This window comes from Hypanus sabinus, chromosome 17 (assembly GCF_030144855.1).
Source record: "Hypanus sabinus isolate sHypSab1 chromosome 17, sHypSab1.hap1, whole genome shotgun sequence".
NCBI lineage: Eukaryota > Metazoa > Chordata > Chondrichthyes > Myliobatiformes > Dasyatidae > Hypanus > Hypanus sabinus.
Genome location: NC_082722.1, coordinates 28,498,662 through 28,514,219, shown reverse-complemented (window position 1 = coordinate 28,514,219; position 15,558 = coordinate 28,498,662). Strand labels below are relative to the sequence as shown.

The following is a 15,558-nucleotide window of genomic DNA, read 5'->3' as shown; positions in this document are numbered from 1 at the left end:
GGGTTATGTCATCTGGAGATATGTACCATGATACATTCTAACAGGGATTGCGTATTAATGAGCAGACAGTGAGCCAGATAAATGCCATAAAAAACTTGAAATATGGGAATTATCCATTTAAATACAACTAGTTATGTTTTGCCTCAAATTAATGAATAACGCATGCTAGAAAATCATCTGTGCTTAACCAAGGATGCCTATTAGAAATCAAAGAACTCAGTTAATTGCAATTTATTTCAATCAAGGCATGATTTGAATCTATTAAAAGGACACAAAGAATCTTTAAACATAAAATGTGTGAACATGATGCATTTGAATGGTGGTAAATTAAGTATAATAAAAAAGAAAATTTTAATGCAAACAGTTGAAAATTGATGCTATTTGTTGCTTGAAAGCTGCTCAATCTTGGGTGTCAGACTTGTTGATGCCAAGAGCAAGACATTATCTAGATGGGCATCAGTCAATCTTGTTCTCAAATGGCTCTTGGTGTGCTTCAGTTTTGAAAATAATTGCTCACACGGATGAGTGCTGCCAAACAATGATGCCATCTTTTTTGCATGGTCCACTAAGTTAGGATACTTCCCACTTGAATGAATATATTCTCTATAGAAGTCAAGCATTGACACATCTTCAGAATGAAATTTTGATCGCAATATGTCCTCACACTGCATCTCAATCAATTCCATTTGAAAAATTACTGATGCAGTTTCCACTTCCACATCAAATGGAGTAGCAAACAGCTTGAACTCATTTGCATGCAAGCGAAAATCCCCAAAACCAGATTAAAAACTCTTTTTCAATTCTTGGACCGTATTCACAAAAATGCCTGGATCTTTAGTTTTACTTTTTTTGAAAAGAGGGAAAATGTGCACAATTTCCTTTTTGAAGCTGGTACTCCCACAATTGCAGTTTTCTTTCAAAGGCCACAGTATGACCATGCATCTCATTTATCAGCTGATATTTTTCCCTTGAGTTTATAAATTCCAAGTTATTTAAAGGAGATACAAGGTCCACAAGAAATGCCAAGGTTGCAAGCCAGTCAGGATCACGAAAGTGTAAAGTATCCTCATTTTTGCTTTCAAGGAATATTGCCACCTCCTTATGCAATGCAAATACTCTTTCCAGCATTGACCCTCGAGTAAACCAGTGTACATTGCAGAAATAATTGCAGAATCCCCATATTCTGCCTCCGTATCCAACAAAAACTGCTGAAACTGGTGATGATTCAATCCACGAGATAAGATCAGATTCACTGCCTTCACAACAATGTCCATAACATCCTTTAATTTCAGAGACTTAGCACATAATGCCTCTTGATGGATAATGCAATGAATTTTAACCAGTTTCTGTGCGATTCCAAGGTTTTCCCGTTTGTCCCTGCAACAATGCGATGATGCCTTTTTTCTGTCCCACCACTGCTGGTGCCCCATCAGTTGTGATGCCAATTATCTTCGACACATGAAGTTTCACTTCTGACATCATTTTCAACAACGCTTCAAAAATGTCTGCTCCAGTAACTATGTCCTTCGTGGGAATTAATTGAATAAACTCTTCAGAAATTTGAAAAGTTGAGGTCACTCCTCGCATAGGCTTTGCAAGTTGAGCAGTGTCTCTCAAGTCTGCGCTCTCATCGAGCACAATTGAAAAAAATTGCAATTCTTTGCAGGCATCCCTTAAACAACTTGTAACATCTGCTGACATTTCTTCAACTCGCTGTGTGATCGTTTGTGCTGATGCAAATAAAGATTTCTTTTCAGGACAGACAATATTCATCACTGCCAGTAAACATTCTTTCACAAATTCTCCATCTGTAAAAGGCTTCATCTTTTCTGCAATATGTTTTGAGACTTTGTAGCTGGCACGAGTATTTCCTTCGTTTTCACTGAAAGTGTCTTGGAAATTTCGGTACTCAGTGTCTACCTTCCTGCGGTTTGCGTTTGTTGCCATTGGAATTTTTTTCTTCGATTTTATTTTGAAACGTGAGTTATTCAACAAGTATCGTAGCACATGTAAATACCTGGATACTTAGTGTGGATTTCTTGTTCAAACACAGTGACGTTTCTGTTTACAAATTTGAACGATCCCAACTAAAAACCTGCGCGTGCACGGAGAGTATCTAATACATATTAATAAGGTAGTCTGCCTTCCCGCCATTTGTGTATACCAGTGTTTGGTTTGGAACAAAATGGAACCTGGGGCCAGTGTAACAAGTCGCCATGTACGTCTATCAGTGTGGTCGCGTGAAACACTCAGAATAAGGGCTGGTCAAAATACCTTCGCAGGCTGGATCTGGCCCACGGGCTGTAGGTTGCCTACCCTTGCTCTAGAAAGTCGAATTTGAAGGCAGAGTACAAGGTTAATGATGGGATTTTTAGCAGTGTTGAGGAACAGATGGATCTTTGGGTCCTGTCTATAGATCCCTTAAAGATGCCACTCAAGTTGATTGAGTGGTTAAAGAGCCACAACGTAATGTTGCACGCTATGAAACTCTGATTAGACCACATTTGGGGTATTGTGTTCCGTTTTGACCGCCTCATTTATAGGAAAGATGTGGATTAGTGAGGATGCAGAGGAGATGTAGCAAGCTGCTGGCTGGATTAGAGAGTTCATCAATATTTCTGGGATACCTTGCATGAACAGCCCTCTTCAGGTCATGCCACAGCATCTCAATTGGGTTAAGGTCTAGACTCTTTCTTGGCCATTCGGAAACATGTATTTTCTTCTTTTAAGCCATTCTATTGTTGATTTGCCCTTGTGTTTTGGATCATTGTCTTGTTGCATCATTCAATTTCTATTAAGCTTCAGATGATGGACTGCTACCCTGACATCCTCTAAAATATCTTGAGACAGTTTTGAATTCATTCTCCCCTCAATGACTGCAAGCTGTCCAGGCCCTGAGGCAGCAAAACATCCCAAACTCCTCCCGCAATGCTTCACAGTTGGGATGAGGATTTGGTGTTGGTGTGCAGTGCCCTTTTCCCTCCAAACATAGTGTACACTTCTGCCAAAAAGTTCAACTTTTGTCTCATCTGTCTACAGAACATTGTCCCAGAAGTGTTGCGGATCATACAGGTCTTTTGCAAACTTGACATGTGCAGCGATGTTTTTTCTTTTTGGAGAACAGTGGTTTCCTCTGTGGTGTCCTGCGATGAACACCATTCTTGTTCACAAAAACTTTAGCAAATTCTGGAGATTTCTGCAGGTCTTTTGTTGTTATCTTTGGGTCCTTTTTCACCACCTTCAGCATTGCATGTTGTGCTCGTTGTGTGATCTTTGCAGGACGCCCACTCCTATGGAGAGTAGCTACAGTACTGAGTTTCCTCCATTTGTAGACAGTTTCTCCTCCTGTGGACTGATGAACACTCGGGTGTTTCAAAATGCTAGGTAGCCTTTTCCAGTTTCATGCAGTTCTTCTAAGGTCCTATGAAAGATGTTTTGATTGAGGCATGGTACACATAAACAGATCTTTCTTGAGAAGAGCAGGTAATCTGACTTAGTGTGTTTTTTTTAATAGGGCAGGGCACCTCTACAACCCACACCTCCAATCTCATTGGAACACCCGACTCCAAATAGCTTTTGTAGAAGGCGTTACCCCAGAGGTTCACTTACTTTTTTTTGGAACTAGTCTATGATTTTTGTTAAATAGTGTACTCTGTATTGATGAGAAGTACAATTGTGTGTGTGTGTTCGTTCTTAACCTGACTCTCAACCATTCCGAGTAAAAGTGACAGATCGCTCAGTCGGCCCATAAATGCATGATCAAATTGTAAATTCCAGGCTCTAATTACACACAGGTTAATACTAGAACTATATTTAAAAGCAGAAGTAGTAGTTTTGTGAACTGGCTGCAGGACGTTGCTATTAGTTGCGTTGGCTGTTGGCACCATTTTGATGGATTGATTAAGACTGGTAAATAGAATTCTATTTCTCCTATACTGATTCAGACTCTCCTGTGATAATGTTGCACAGACTTTTAAGATTCCAAACGTACATATTAAATAAACTGATTTTATGCCTGAACTTGTAAATCTGTGGAAGTGAGGCAGTATATCATCTCGGCAACTAACCTAGGAAATGTGCTGAAGCTAAACTCGATCTGAACCTTTTGGTTTGACCATGTTAAAATTAGGATTGAGGGAAAGTTCATGGGAACTGGTGTTGTGATTTGTTTTGTGTTAGGCACCAATGCACCTTATCTGATCTTAAATATGTTACTGGGGTGAGAGCTCCAGATGTGCTGGCAGAAGCACAAAGTAGCTGCCTTTCTTTGTTTCTCTTTCATTGTATGGTTTATGGTAGATGGGTGCATGGATGAAAAAAGGAAAGGGGGCTATGTGGGAGGGATTGATCATGGAATAGGTTAAAAGGTGGGCGCAACAACATGGGACAAAGGGCCTCCGCTGTTCTATATCAGCAATGAATGTATAAAATAAAGGAGGAAAGCATGGGGCTGGGGACATGAGACTCTTGCAATTTCCAGCTCCTTAGCAACAATTATTGCTGCATTGATCTTGGTGTATGAAGTTCACTGCAGTGGTGAATGATATTTTTACTAAATGATGATATTTAGTGTAACATTTTCCTTACCTGATTTGCAATAGTAATGTATTAAAATTGCCATATCCATACAAGTGTGATTTTTAGTAACAGAGAAGGACGATTGGTGGTGCAGAAGAGTACACGCTATCAATTTGTGCAGCTTGGATCACAGTGGCTACAGCTACTTGGTTAAGCTGCTCAAACTCTGGTTCCAGTAGGAAAGCAAAACAATGGGGAAAAAAACCAAATTGTTTTCTGATAAGCCTAGAAGTTTGTAATGAGGGTGGTTATTTATTGAGTTACAGTGTAGAATAGGCCCTTCTGGCAAGGCCCACAATTTCAATCCTAGCCTGAGCATGGGACAATTTATAATAACTAATGTACCGATCAGTACGTCATTGGAATGTGGGAGAAAACCGGAGCATCTGGAGAGAACGTGCAAGCTCCTTCCCAGCACCGGGAATTGAACCCAGCTCACCTGTGCTGTAAGGCGTTGTGTTCACTGCTACTCCTTTGAAATCATAAATACTTAATTTCTACAATTTCTGCCAGTAATAAAACCTATCTAGAAATCGAAATGTGTGACTATGGAGTGAATGAGCAGGTAAAGAGAGGCAGCAAAGAAAATATGGAAATTCAACTCCATGATTAGGAAAATCAGCTTTTGAGAAATCCCCAGTATCAATGCCTTGTGAAATTCTTTAGTTGTATACTTTAATTGAAAGTCTGGATTCACAATCTACTAGCCTGATGATACATACCTGGGTCTCGGTCTGAATTGTGGACTGTTCATTTTCTTTATAGATGCTGCCTGACCTGCTGAGCTCCTCCAGCATTTTGTGTGTGTCGTTCTGCATCTGTAGAATCTTTTGTGTTTATAATATACCCATCTTCCCTTGAACTGAATTTGTAATTCAACTAAAAAAAATGCCAAATTTAAATATCAATTTTGTCTGATACTCTATTTTAACATATCTTTGCCAAAAATATTTTTTACCTCTGCACACATAATGCAAAGTGGCCTTCCAAATATTGAACAGTATAGACGGCAACTTGTACTATTGGTGCCTTGTGGGAATTGTTTGTAGCTGGATGCAGTTGTAAGGAAGGTGGAGATTTGACCTGGAAATTTAGTTTGATGTGCTACGTGACTGAACGGTAGTACAAGATCAATTGCTTAAAGCAATCAGCATCTTCCAGTGCAAATGTGAGTTTCAGATGTGTGTGCGTGCATGTTCTTGTAGAAAGCTTGTGCATGGAAGCTGCTTGCAGCAGTGATGTCTATTGGCGTGCAATGCGTGTTTGACAATTGGTGCAAACAGTTTGGGCCTGAATACTCAGAGAAAAAGCTTGAGGATAAGTGAAGTGGTCAGCTCTTAGCGGGGCAGCCGATTAAATCCCTGCCTGCAGTGCTTCCTGTGGAGTTTGTGTGTTCTCCTTGCAATTGTGTGGGTTTGCTGCAGTATCCTCCCATATCCCAAAGATGTGGGTTGTAGGGTAACTGGCAACTAAACTGCCCTAGCATGTCTGGGGGGAGTGGATAAGAATGTGCAGAGAATAAGTCAGATTACTGCAGATGGGTGCTTGCTGGTCAGCAGGAGTGGTGGCCAGGTGGTGACCTGTTTCCATGTGTATGACTCAATATATTGAACCATGGAAGAGGGAAAAGAACTAATAGTCCTAATAAATTTGAGGGCAGGATATTAGCAAAATATTAAGAATAAATTGTTAGCCCTGTACAACATTAAATGCATTTTCCTTTTCACAACACACTCCCACCTTCCCAACTTAACGGAAAAACAATGTTTTACGAGTGTCCTAGTTACAGTAGTAAATTGCTCAGACTGAATGAATGATAATAAAGGTCCATAAAATGTGTACACAGCTGTGACAGATCCTTTGACTCAAACTATTGTTTTTCCATAGATGCCTGAGCTGCTGAAAATCTTCACCATTTTTAATTTCAGATTCTCAGTATCTGTAGTTAATTTTTTTTCGGTGCATGCATGTATCCAATCTAAATGTTCAATGGTTCCATTTATTATCAGAGAATGCACACAGTATACAACCTGAAATTCTTACGCTTTGCAGACATCCACAAAACAGAAAAAAACCCCAATAAATGAATAACAGAAAAACATTAGACCCCCAAAGCCTACCACCCACTTTCCCCACACACGCAGATGATCTTGAAGTTGCTCTCTAGTGCCATCTTCTATTCATGAGGGTGCTGTATGAAGTTCTCTCTGCTGGAGTAGGTCAATGGCTGAATGGCTTGTTGTGAGTTACAAATCTTTGCTGAGTTTCTGACATTTCATGAGTGGAGGTGTTTATGCTAAAGTGTGTGCCCATTCCAGTGAGATGGTTAGTGCCCTCCATGCATGTACGAAATTTCCTGAACAGCTTGAGGACATGCAAGTAGTTTTGGATGCATTTTTGGAATTTTGAGTTTGATGCACTCTGCAATCCAATGGCGAAAGCTTAGACCATCAGTTTGTATAATGTAAAGGAAGTGCAAAAAGTTTCACCTGATTAATTCCTGAGCTGCCAGTTCTGACATGAGGTGAGATCAGATAGGGTAGATCTGCACTGTCTTGGATTTAAAATAATGAAGTATTCTCATTGAAACATATAAAGTTTTTAAAAAGGTGTTTATTGTTCACAGTAAGTACTTGTATTTCCCTGTAGCAGGGTATACAGATTCTAGGGTCCCAGTCTCAGATATAATGTATCAGCACAGTCAAGGCAATGGAGAAGAAATTCGCTTCAACTAGAGCACAGGTTCCCTTAGACCAATAACATTCAGCAAGGGGTCCGTGGGCCCCAGGTTGGGAACCCCTGAACTAGAGGATAATAAATGTTTTAAGATAAGTTTTCTCTATTCTTTTGCACCTACATTCTGAAACTACTTTGGAATCTGTTTATTTTTTAAAATCCAGTGCCCTACATAATTCATTAAAAATTACTCTTCCAAATCCTTTCATTGGTTAGAGAACAATGTACATTGCAGGGACTTGATTTACAACTGCTTTCACTAATTTAACACTGGCTTCAAGAGCAGAAGTACTATGTGAAAAGTACTGTCTGTATGTTGTTTCAAGTTTTAAATAAAAAAAAGCAAGTTTCTGCAGCTGCTGGATATCCAGAGCAACGCGCAGAACACCGGAGGGACTCGGCAGGCTGGCAGCATTCATGGAGAGAATTATACAGTCCAAATTTCAGGCCAAATCAGAATGAAGGGTCTTGGCCTGAGATGTCAGCTATTCATTCTTCTCCATGGATGCTGCCTGATTGTTGAGTTCCTCCAGCCCAGAGCTCTCTGCTTTGAGGGTAGAAAAACTCGTCTCATACTCGCCATTATCTCTGTACCTCAAATTGTATGTTGCAGATCTGAAACTCCATCTCCAGAGCACCGACTATGGCAACTTCCTGGCAAACGAAGCCTCTCCACTCACTGTGTCAGTAATTGATGACAAGTTGAAGGAGAAGATGGTGGTTGAATTCAGGCACATGAGGAACCATGCCTATGAGCCACTGGCCAGCTTTCTTGACTTTATTACGTGAGTAACTAATTGTAAGTGTGGAACAAGTGAACTAGGGAACAATGTATTAAATGCACTTTTGATTTTGCAGGATAGTATCTGTACCATATTTAGATATGACCAGCATTCCTTTTAAACATCACCAGAAATACACATTTGCTACTGAAGTCCTGCAGGGCTAGCCATCGCTGCTAATAATAAATAGTGAATTTTACACATTCAATTATTTCTGAAATGTTCTGGGGATATCCTGTAAAATGCTCAGTTGTTCTTTAAATTTCAAATCTTTTATGGTACATCAGAGTACAGAAAGTCCTTTGGCAATATTTTGCAATACAATCTTGGCAGGAGTAGTATGAACATGAAATGCACCTGTTTCTCTTATTAAAAATGTACTTTTTGATCCAAGTTTCCTATTTTGCTGATATTCCAACTGAATTTGAAAACACATGTTGTAAATTATGAACAGACCCATTCAAAAATATTTTTGTTGAAATATAAGAGGCAGAAATGCTGGAAATACTCAGCCGTTCAGGCAGCATGCCTGGAGAGAGACAGTTAATGTTTCAGGCCAGTGACCTTTCTTCAAAATGAAGAGTGGTTGACATAAATTGGTGAGTGTCCTTTTATTGGTTCTGATGGATTGTTGTTGACCTGAACTGTTAAGCTTTTCCACCACAGATGGGAGCAGCTCCAGATTTCAGATTTCCAACGCCTCTGTTTACATTTGAGTAACATTGCATTTAATTAATAATGTGTCAGAAAGGATGTTATTTGCTGTACCAAATGTTGGAGGAACTCAACAGGTCAGACAGCATCTATGGAGAGGAATATACAGTTGATGTTTCAGGCTGATACCCTTCATCTGCTGTGCTGCAGAGCCTTCGCTCATAAGGTTCACTGTTTATTCCTCTCCATGGATGCTGCCTGACCTGCTGAGTTCCTCTAGCATTTAGTGTGTGTTACTCTGGATTTCCAGCATCTCTTGTTTGCAATATGTGCTCTTGCAGTTGTTGAAGCCGCTGAAGTTTTGAAGTCAGAGCATTCTTAATTGAAGGCAAGTAATATTTCTACTACAACGTTGTGTTTCTTTCAGTATGTGCTCTTAAAGACAACTAATGTGCGAGAAGCATCGTGTTCATGGGTGAAACCGGACCAAATCTGATTAACTGAATTGGAGGAAGCTGCAGTCAACTGTTTTTAAAGTCTTGAACATTGCACTGTTTATAAATGTTGTTTTAGTAAAAAGCTGCAGACGCTAGAAATGTGAAATATGAACAGGGAATATTGGAAATACCCAGCATCTGTGGAGAGTGAAATGTCAAATTTGCATTTTAGTTTAGTAATCCTCGAACTTGAGAAATATTTAGAAAATATTCAGAAGGGGCCATGAGAAGGCCTTGGTGAGCAGGATTAAGGAAAACCCCAAGGCATCCTGTAAGTATGTGAAGAGCAAGAGGGTAAGATGTGAGAGAATAGGACCAATCAAGTGTGACAGTGGAAAAGTGTATGGAACCAGAGGAGACAGTGGAGTTACTTAATACTGAAGCAAAGTGATCATTCACTGTGGAAAAGGACCTTGGCGATTGTAGGGATGACTTACAGCGGACTGAAAAGCTTCAACATATAGACATTAAGAAAGAGGATGTACAGGAGCTTTTGGGAAGCATCCAGCTGGATAACTCACTGGGACCAGACGAGATATGCCCCAGGCTACTGTGGGAGGCGAGGGAGGAGATTGCTGATCCTCTGGCAATGATCTTTACGGGAGAGGTTCTGGAGGATTGGAGGGTTGCGGATGTTGTTCCCTTATTCAAGAAAGAGAGGTAGAGATAGCCCAGGAACTTATAGACCAGTGAGTCTTACTTCAGTTATTGGTAAGTTGATGGAGAAGATCCTGAAAGGCAGGATTTATGAACATTTGCAGAGGCATAATGATTAGGAATAGTCAGCATGGCTTTGCAAAGGCAGGTCATGCCTTACGAGCCTGATTGAATTTTTTGAGGATATGACTAAGCATTGATGAAGGTAGAGCAGTAGCTGTAGCAAGGCATTTGATGAGGTACCCCATGCAAGACTTATTGAGAAAGTAAGGAGGCATGGGATCCAAGGGAACATTACTTTGTGGATCCAGAAATGGCTTGCCCATAGAAAGCAAAGAGTGGTTGTAGATGGGTCATACTCTGCATGGAGGTCGGTAATCAATGGTGTGCCTCAAGGATTTGTTCTAGGATCCCTATTCTTTGTGATTTTTATAAAAGACCTGGATGAGGAAGTGGAGGGATGGGTTAGTAAATTTGCTGATGACACAAAGGTTGAGGGTGTTGTGGATAGTGTGGAGGGCTGTCAGAGGTTACAGTGGGAAACTGGGCTGCGAAGTGGCAGATGGAGTTCAACCCAGATAACTGAGAGGTGTGAGGGATCTTGGAGTCAGAGTCCATAGGACTCTCAAGGCTACTGCGGAGGTTGAATCTGTGGTTAAGAAGACATACGATGCATTAGTCTTATAGGACACTGGTCAGACTCCACTTGGGAGTACTCTGGCCAGTTCTGGTCACCTCACTACAGGAAGGATATGGAAGCCATAAAAAGGGTGCAGAGGAGATCTACAAGGATGTTGCTTGGATTGGGGAGCATGCCCTGAGTGAACTTGGCCTTTTCTCCTTGGAGCGACAGAGGATGAGAGGTAACCTGATAGCGGTATATAAGATGAGAAGAATTGTAGCGTGGATAATCAGAGCTCTCCCCCTGGGCTGAAATGGCTAACACGAGGGGGCACAGTTTTAAAGTGCTTGGAAGCAGGTACAGTGGAGATGTCAGGAGTAAGTTTTTTACGCAGAGGGTGGTGAGGACATGGAATGGGCTGCTGGCGACGGTGGTGGAGGAGGGGTATACGATAGGATCTTTTAAGAGACTTCTGGATAGCTACATGAAGCTTAGAAGAATAAAGGGGTATGGGTAACCCTAGGTAATTTCTAAAATAAGTACATGTTTGGCACAGCATCTTGAGCTGAAAGGCTTGTATTCTGCTGTAGCTTTTCTATGTTTCTTTCTTTCTTTTTCAATATTTTTATTAATTTCTTACAAAAGAATACACAGTATAGTAAGATAAATAATATCTCAATTACAATGTATTGAAATCACAGATGAAGTGTAATTACCTCATATCCATATAGATTAAATTTAAACATAAAATTGAAAAGAAATAATTTAATTATACAAAAAATCTAAACCCACTACCTTAAAAAAACAGCTGTTTGGTTTTAACAAAAGGAAAAAAAATCCTTAACATATTATTAGCCAACATCTGTGCTTAATAGCAGATCAAAGATTTTGAAAGTAATTCAAAAAAGGTCCCCACAATGTTAAAAAATCTTGTCTAGGTTCAGAAATTGAACAGCGAATCTTTTCTAAATTTAAACATGACATAACATTATGTACCCAATGAGATTGAGCAGGTAGAGCGGCATCCTTCCACTTAAGCAACAATGCCTCCTGGCTATAAGAGAAATAAAGGCCAAAGTATGCAAATCGTGTCTCGAAAATAACATCATTTCCTCCAACAATACCAAATAAGGCAGTCAAAGGATTGGGTTTAAAATTTACTTTAAAAAGCACTGAAAAAAGTTTGAAATACTTCTTTCCTATATTTTTTAAGACTCGGACAAGTCCAAAACATAGCTTCTCCATTATTACATCTGTCACAATAGGGAGATATATCAGAATAAAAACGAGACAGCTTATCTTTAGACAAGTGGGCGCTATGAACCACATTAAATTGTAGAAGGGAATGACGGGCACATAACGATGAGGTATTAACCAATTTAAAAATTTCATTCCAAGTGTCCTCAGAAATTGAAATTTATAAATCTTGTTCCCAAAGATTTTTAATTTTATCTAAAGGAATATTTCTCATTCCCAACAGCATACCATAAATATTAGATATAGGTGCATTATAGAAGGGTTTCAAATTAAAAAATTATATCAAATCAGTTTTTATCTGGACTTTTAGGAAATGTATACTTGAGAATGCAGTGGAGTTTCAAGATGGCGACGTAAACATCTGCCTTTTAGGCGCTCTTCACTTTTTTAACTATAATCACCCTTTAATCAAATCTTTTTGAATTTAATCAAATGAGTTGATATTTTCGATTGACTTTTCTTTTCCCTAAAACTATATTTGACCTAACTTTGACGAACTCAAAATGGCTACAAGTAAGAAATCGTCTAAGGAGCCTTTATCTATCGACGCAATTTCTAATCTTCTGGACGCTAAACTTGCAAGTTTGGAAAGCAAGCTGGAAAGTAAAATGGCAAGTTTGGAAAGCAAGCTTACCACGAAAATGTCTGAACTTGAAGGAGCTGTTAGGTCGCTTGATACTAAGCTTCAGTCGCAGGCATCGGATATTCAGCGGCATGAAGATAAGTTGGCGACTCTTGAAAAATTAATTGTTGAAAAAGTACGTACAATTGAAGTGTTGGATAAGAAGGTACAATCGACTCTTAAAACTGTAGATCAGTATAAGTTTAAAATTACTGCTCTCGAAAATCGATCTCGCAGACAGAATTTGCGAATTATCGGGTTTCCCGTAAGAGTTGAGTCCGGTGATTTAACTGAATTTTTCTCTAAATTACTGTGGGAAATTTTCGGTGATGAAGGTTTGCAAACTAAACCTGTTATTGACCATGCTCACAGAGTTGCGAGGTTTTCGTCTACGACTGATAAACCACGAGCGGTGATTGTTCGTCTGCATTATCCTCGTGAGAAAGAGCTTTTAATTCGATTAGCTCGTAAAAAAGGTATGATTTCTTACAATACCTTCAAATTTCGAATTGTTGAGGATTATTCTTACGAGGTGATGAGAGCCAGAATCGCTTTTAAACCAGTGATGGCAGAGATTTACTTGATTGGACTTAAACAAGCTTTAATGTATCCAGCGAAGCTTAGAATTACGCTGAACGACAACAGTCAGCAAATTTTTAACACTCCGGAAGAAGCGAAGAAATTTGCTGAAGAATTTCGATCTTCTAGTGCAACTTGAACTATGTGTTATGTGGAAGATTTTTCGGAGAGAGGATATCTTTTTACTTTAAGTTTTAACCTATGAAGCTGGGTTATAACTTTTTATTTTGATCTACGGGTCTGGCTTTTTTTACTATCATCATTGTTTATAGATGTTCCTTTTAAGTTTTATAATATCTTTTTTTTTCTTTCTGTTTTGGTTATATACGTTTATATTTTGCAATAATGATTTACTTTTTTTTAAGATGTCGTTTCTTTTTCCCGTAAGATTCTGTTTTTTGTAAGCATTTATTTGTTTGCCTGTACTAAGAAATGGGACGAATGTTTTGGATTTTTGGTCTTTTTTTTATATATATATTGTACTGTTTATTACATCCCTTTTTTTTAATCCTATTTTGTCTTTTAACAGATTGCTGAACTCACATTTGTATTTAGTAATATGGCTTTTTCAAAATGGCGTTTCTTCTTCCCATAAGTCTTTGCTTTTGAAACGTCATCTTGTATTTGAACACGGGATTTTTTTTTAAAGGTATATTACACTTTCAAATTTTGATGTTTATACTTTTTTTATTAATGATTGTTTGTTTTATTATATTAGTTTTTTTATTCTGATTGATATATATTTTCTTTTTGCAACTCTATATCTTAATCTGGGTGTTATATAGTTTTCTTTTAATCTTTTTATAGAGCTGCCATCTTGAAATGGGGGTAATATTAGTATTAGATTATGCACCTGCCGCTTGGCTTTTTTTTGAAGGGTGGGGGAGGGGGTAGGGATCTTTTTTCACGCTTTTGCTCTTTATTTTTTTGCTTTTAGTTTATGGGCGGACTTTAAATTATTAATATTGTTGAGGTGTCATGTTCTCCGGTTGCTCCTGAATCAATTCTCCTCCTTCCTGAATTGTGGGTTATGTGTCTTTTTAACCTTTTATGATATACACAACTAATATTAGCATGATGGATAAATCTGTTAACTTTATCTCCTGGAATACTAATGGTTTAAATCATCCTATTAAACGTAAAAAAATATTTAAAGTATTCCATAGACTGAACGCTAATATTATCTTTGCACAGGAGACCCATATCAGGAGGGAGGATAATCAACGTTTTTTTAGGTTCTGAAAGGGTCAACAATTTCACTCGAATTGTACCGCTAAAATTAGGGGTGTGTCTATTTTTATAGACCCCTCAATATCGTTTACACGTCATGAAATTATTTCTGACCCACAGGGTAGATTTTTGTTGATAACTGGTTCACTTTTTAATCGGAAAGTTGTTCTAGTTAATATTTATGCTCTAAACTTTGACTGCCCTGAATTTTTTAAACATTTATTTACTTCCCTTCCTAATCTAAATGAATATATGTTGATAATGGGTGGAGATTTTAATTGTTGTTTGAATCCTTAGATGGATAGATCTAAACCTATTCGTACTCTTCCGAACAGATCAGCCCTACTTATTAATTCGTTTATGGTTGATTCGGGAATTACAGAAATATGGCAGTTTTTGAACCCTAAAGATAAAGAATTTTCATTTTTTTCACATGTATATCATAGCTATTCTAGAATTGACTATTTTCTTATTGATCATCGGTTATTAACGGATGTTATTGATTGTAAATATGATTCTATTACTATTTCGGATCATGCACCTTTGAAGTTATCTATTAAGATTTCGGACTATTCCAATAATATCAGATCTTGGAGGCTTAACGCTACTTTGCTTCAAGACCCAGAATTTATCACCTATATAAAACAGCAAATTGACTTGTTCTTCTCAACAAACTGTACTGAAGAAATCGACAGAGGAATACTTTGGGACTCTTTTAAGGCTTTTATTCGTGGACAAATTATGTCATATTCTGCTGGTAAAAGAAAACAAAGATATTTAGATATTGCTTTATTAGTGGATAAAATCAAGGAAATTGATAAGATTTATTCCGTGACTCCTACCAAAGAACTTTATAAGAAGAGAGTTGAGCTTCAAATGGAACATAGTTTACTATTATCTTCTTCAATTGAAAATCAATTAATTAGGACCAGGGCTCAATTCTATATTCACAGTGATCGAACTGGCAAACTGTTAGCTAATCAATTAAAAGCTATTTCGACTAAGCGACAAATTATTAAAATTCACAAACAAGACGGTAATTTAACTACTGATCATAAAGAAATTAATAATACTTTTCAAGATTTTTATAAATCTTTATATCAATCAGAATTTGATGGTGACCAGTCCATGATAGATAATTTTTTTAACAATTTGAATATTCCTAAACTGATTGATGAAGACCATAGCCTGTTAGATGCTCCTATCTCTATGGTGGAAATAGGAGAGGCTATCTCATCAATGAATTCAGGGAAAGCTCCTGGTCCTGATGGTTATATAGTAGAATTTTTTAAAACTTTTTCTTCTTTGCTCTCTCCTTGGTTATGTGAAATTTTTAATGATGCG

The 15,558-nt window shown here is 38.2% G+C and overlaps 2 protein-coding genes across 2 annotated transcripts in view; both read left to right on the top strand.

Moving 5' to 3' along the window:
• The window catches only part of LOC132406770 (V-type proton ATPase subunit d 1), a 50,400-nt gene that overhangs the window by 20,948 nt on the left and 13,894 nt on the right, over nt 1-15,558 (top strand). The window contains exon 2 of the mRNA XM_059992732.1: nt 7,928-8,099. Coding sequence (XP_059848715.1) covers nt 7,928-8,099 — 172 coding nt within the window. The remainder of the gene's footprint in view (nt 1-7,927; nt 8,100-15,558) is intronic.
• LOC132406771 (uncharacterized) lies at nt 9,158-13,836 on the top strand. The gene is made up of 2 exons (XM_059992733.1): nt 9,158-12,881; nt 13,514-13,836. The coding sequence occupies exons 1-2, from the start codon at nt 12,287-12,289 to the stop codon at nt 13,519-13,521; spliced, it is 603 nt and encodes a 200-aa protein (XP_059848716.1). The 5' UTR covers nt 9,158-12,286; the 3' UTR covers nt 13,522-13,836.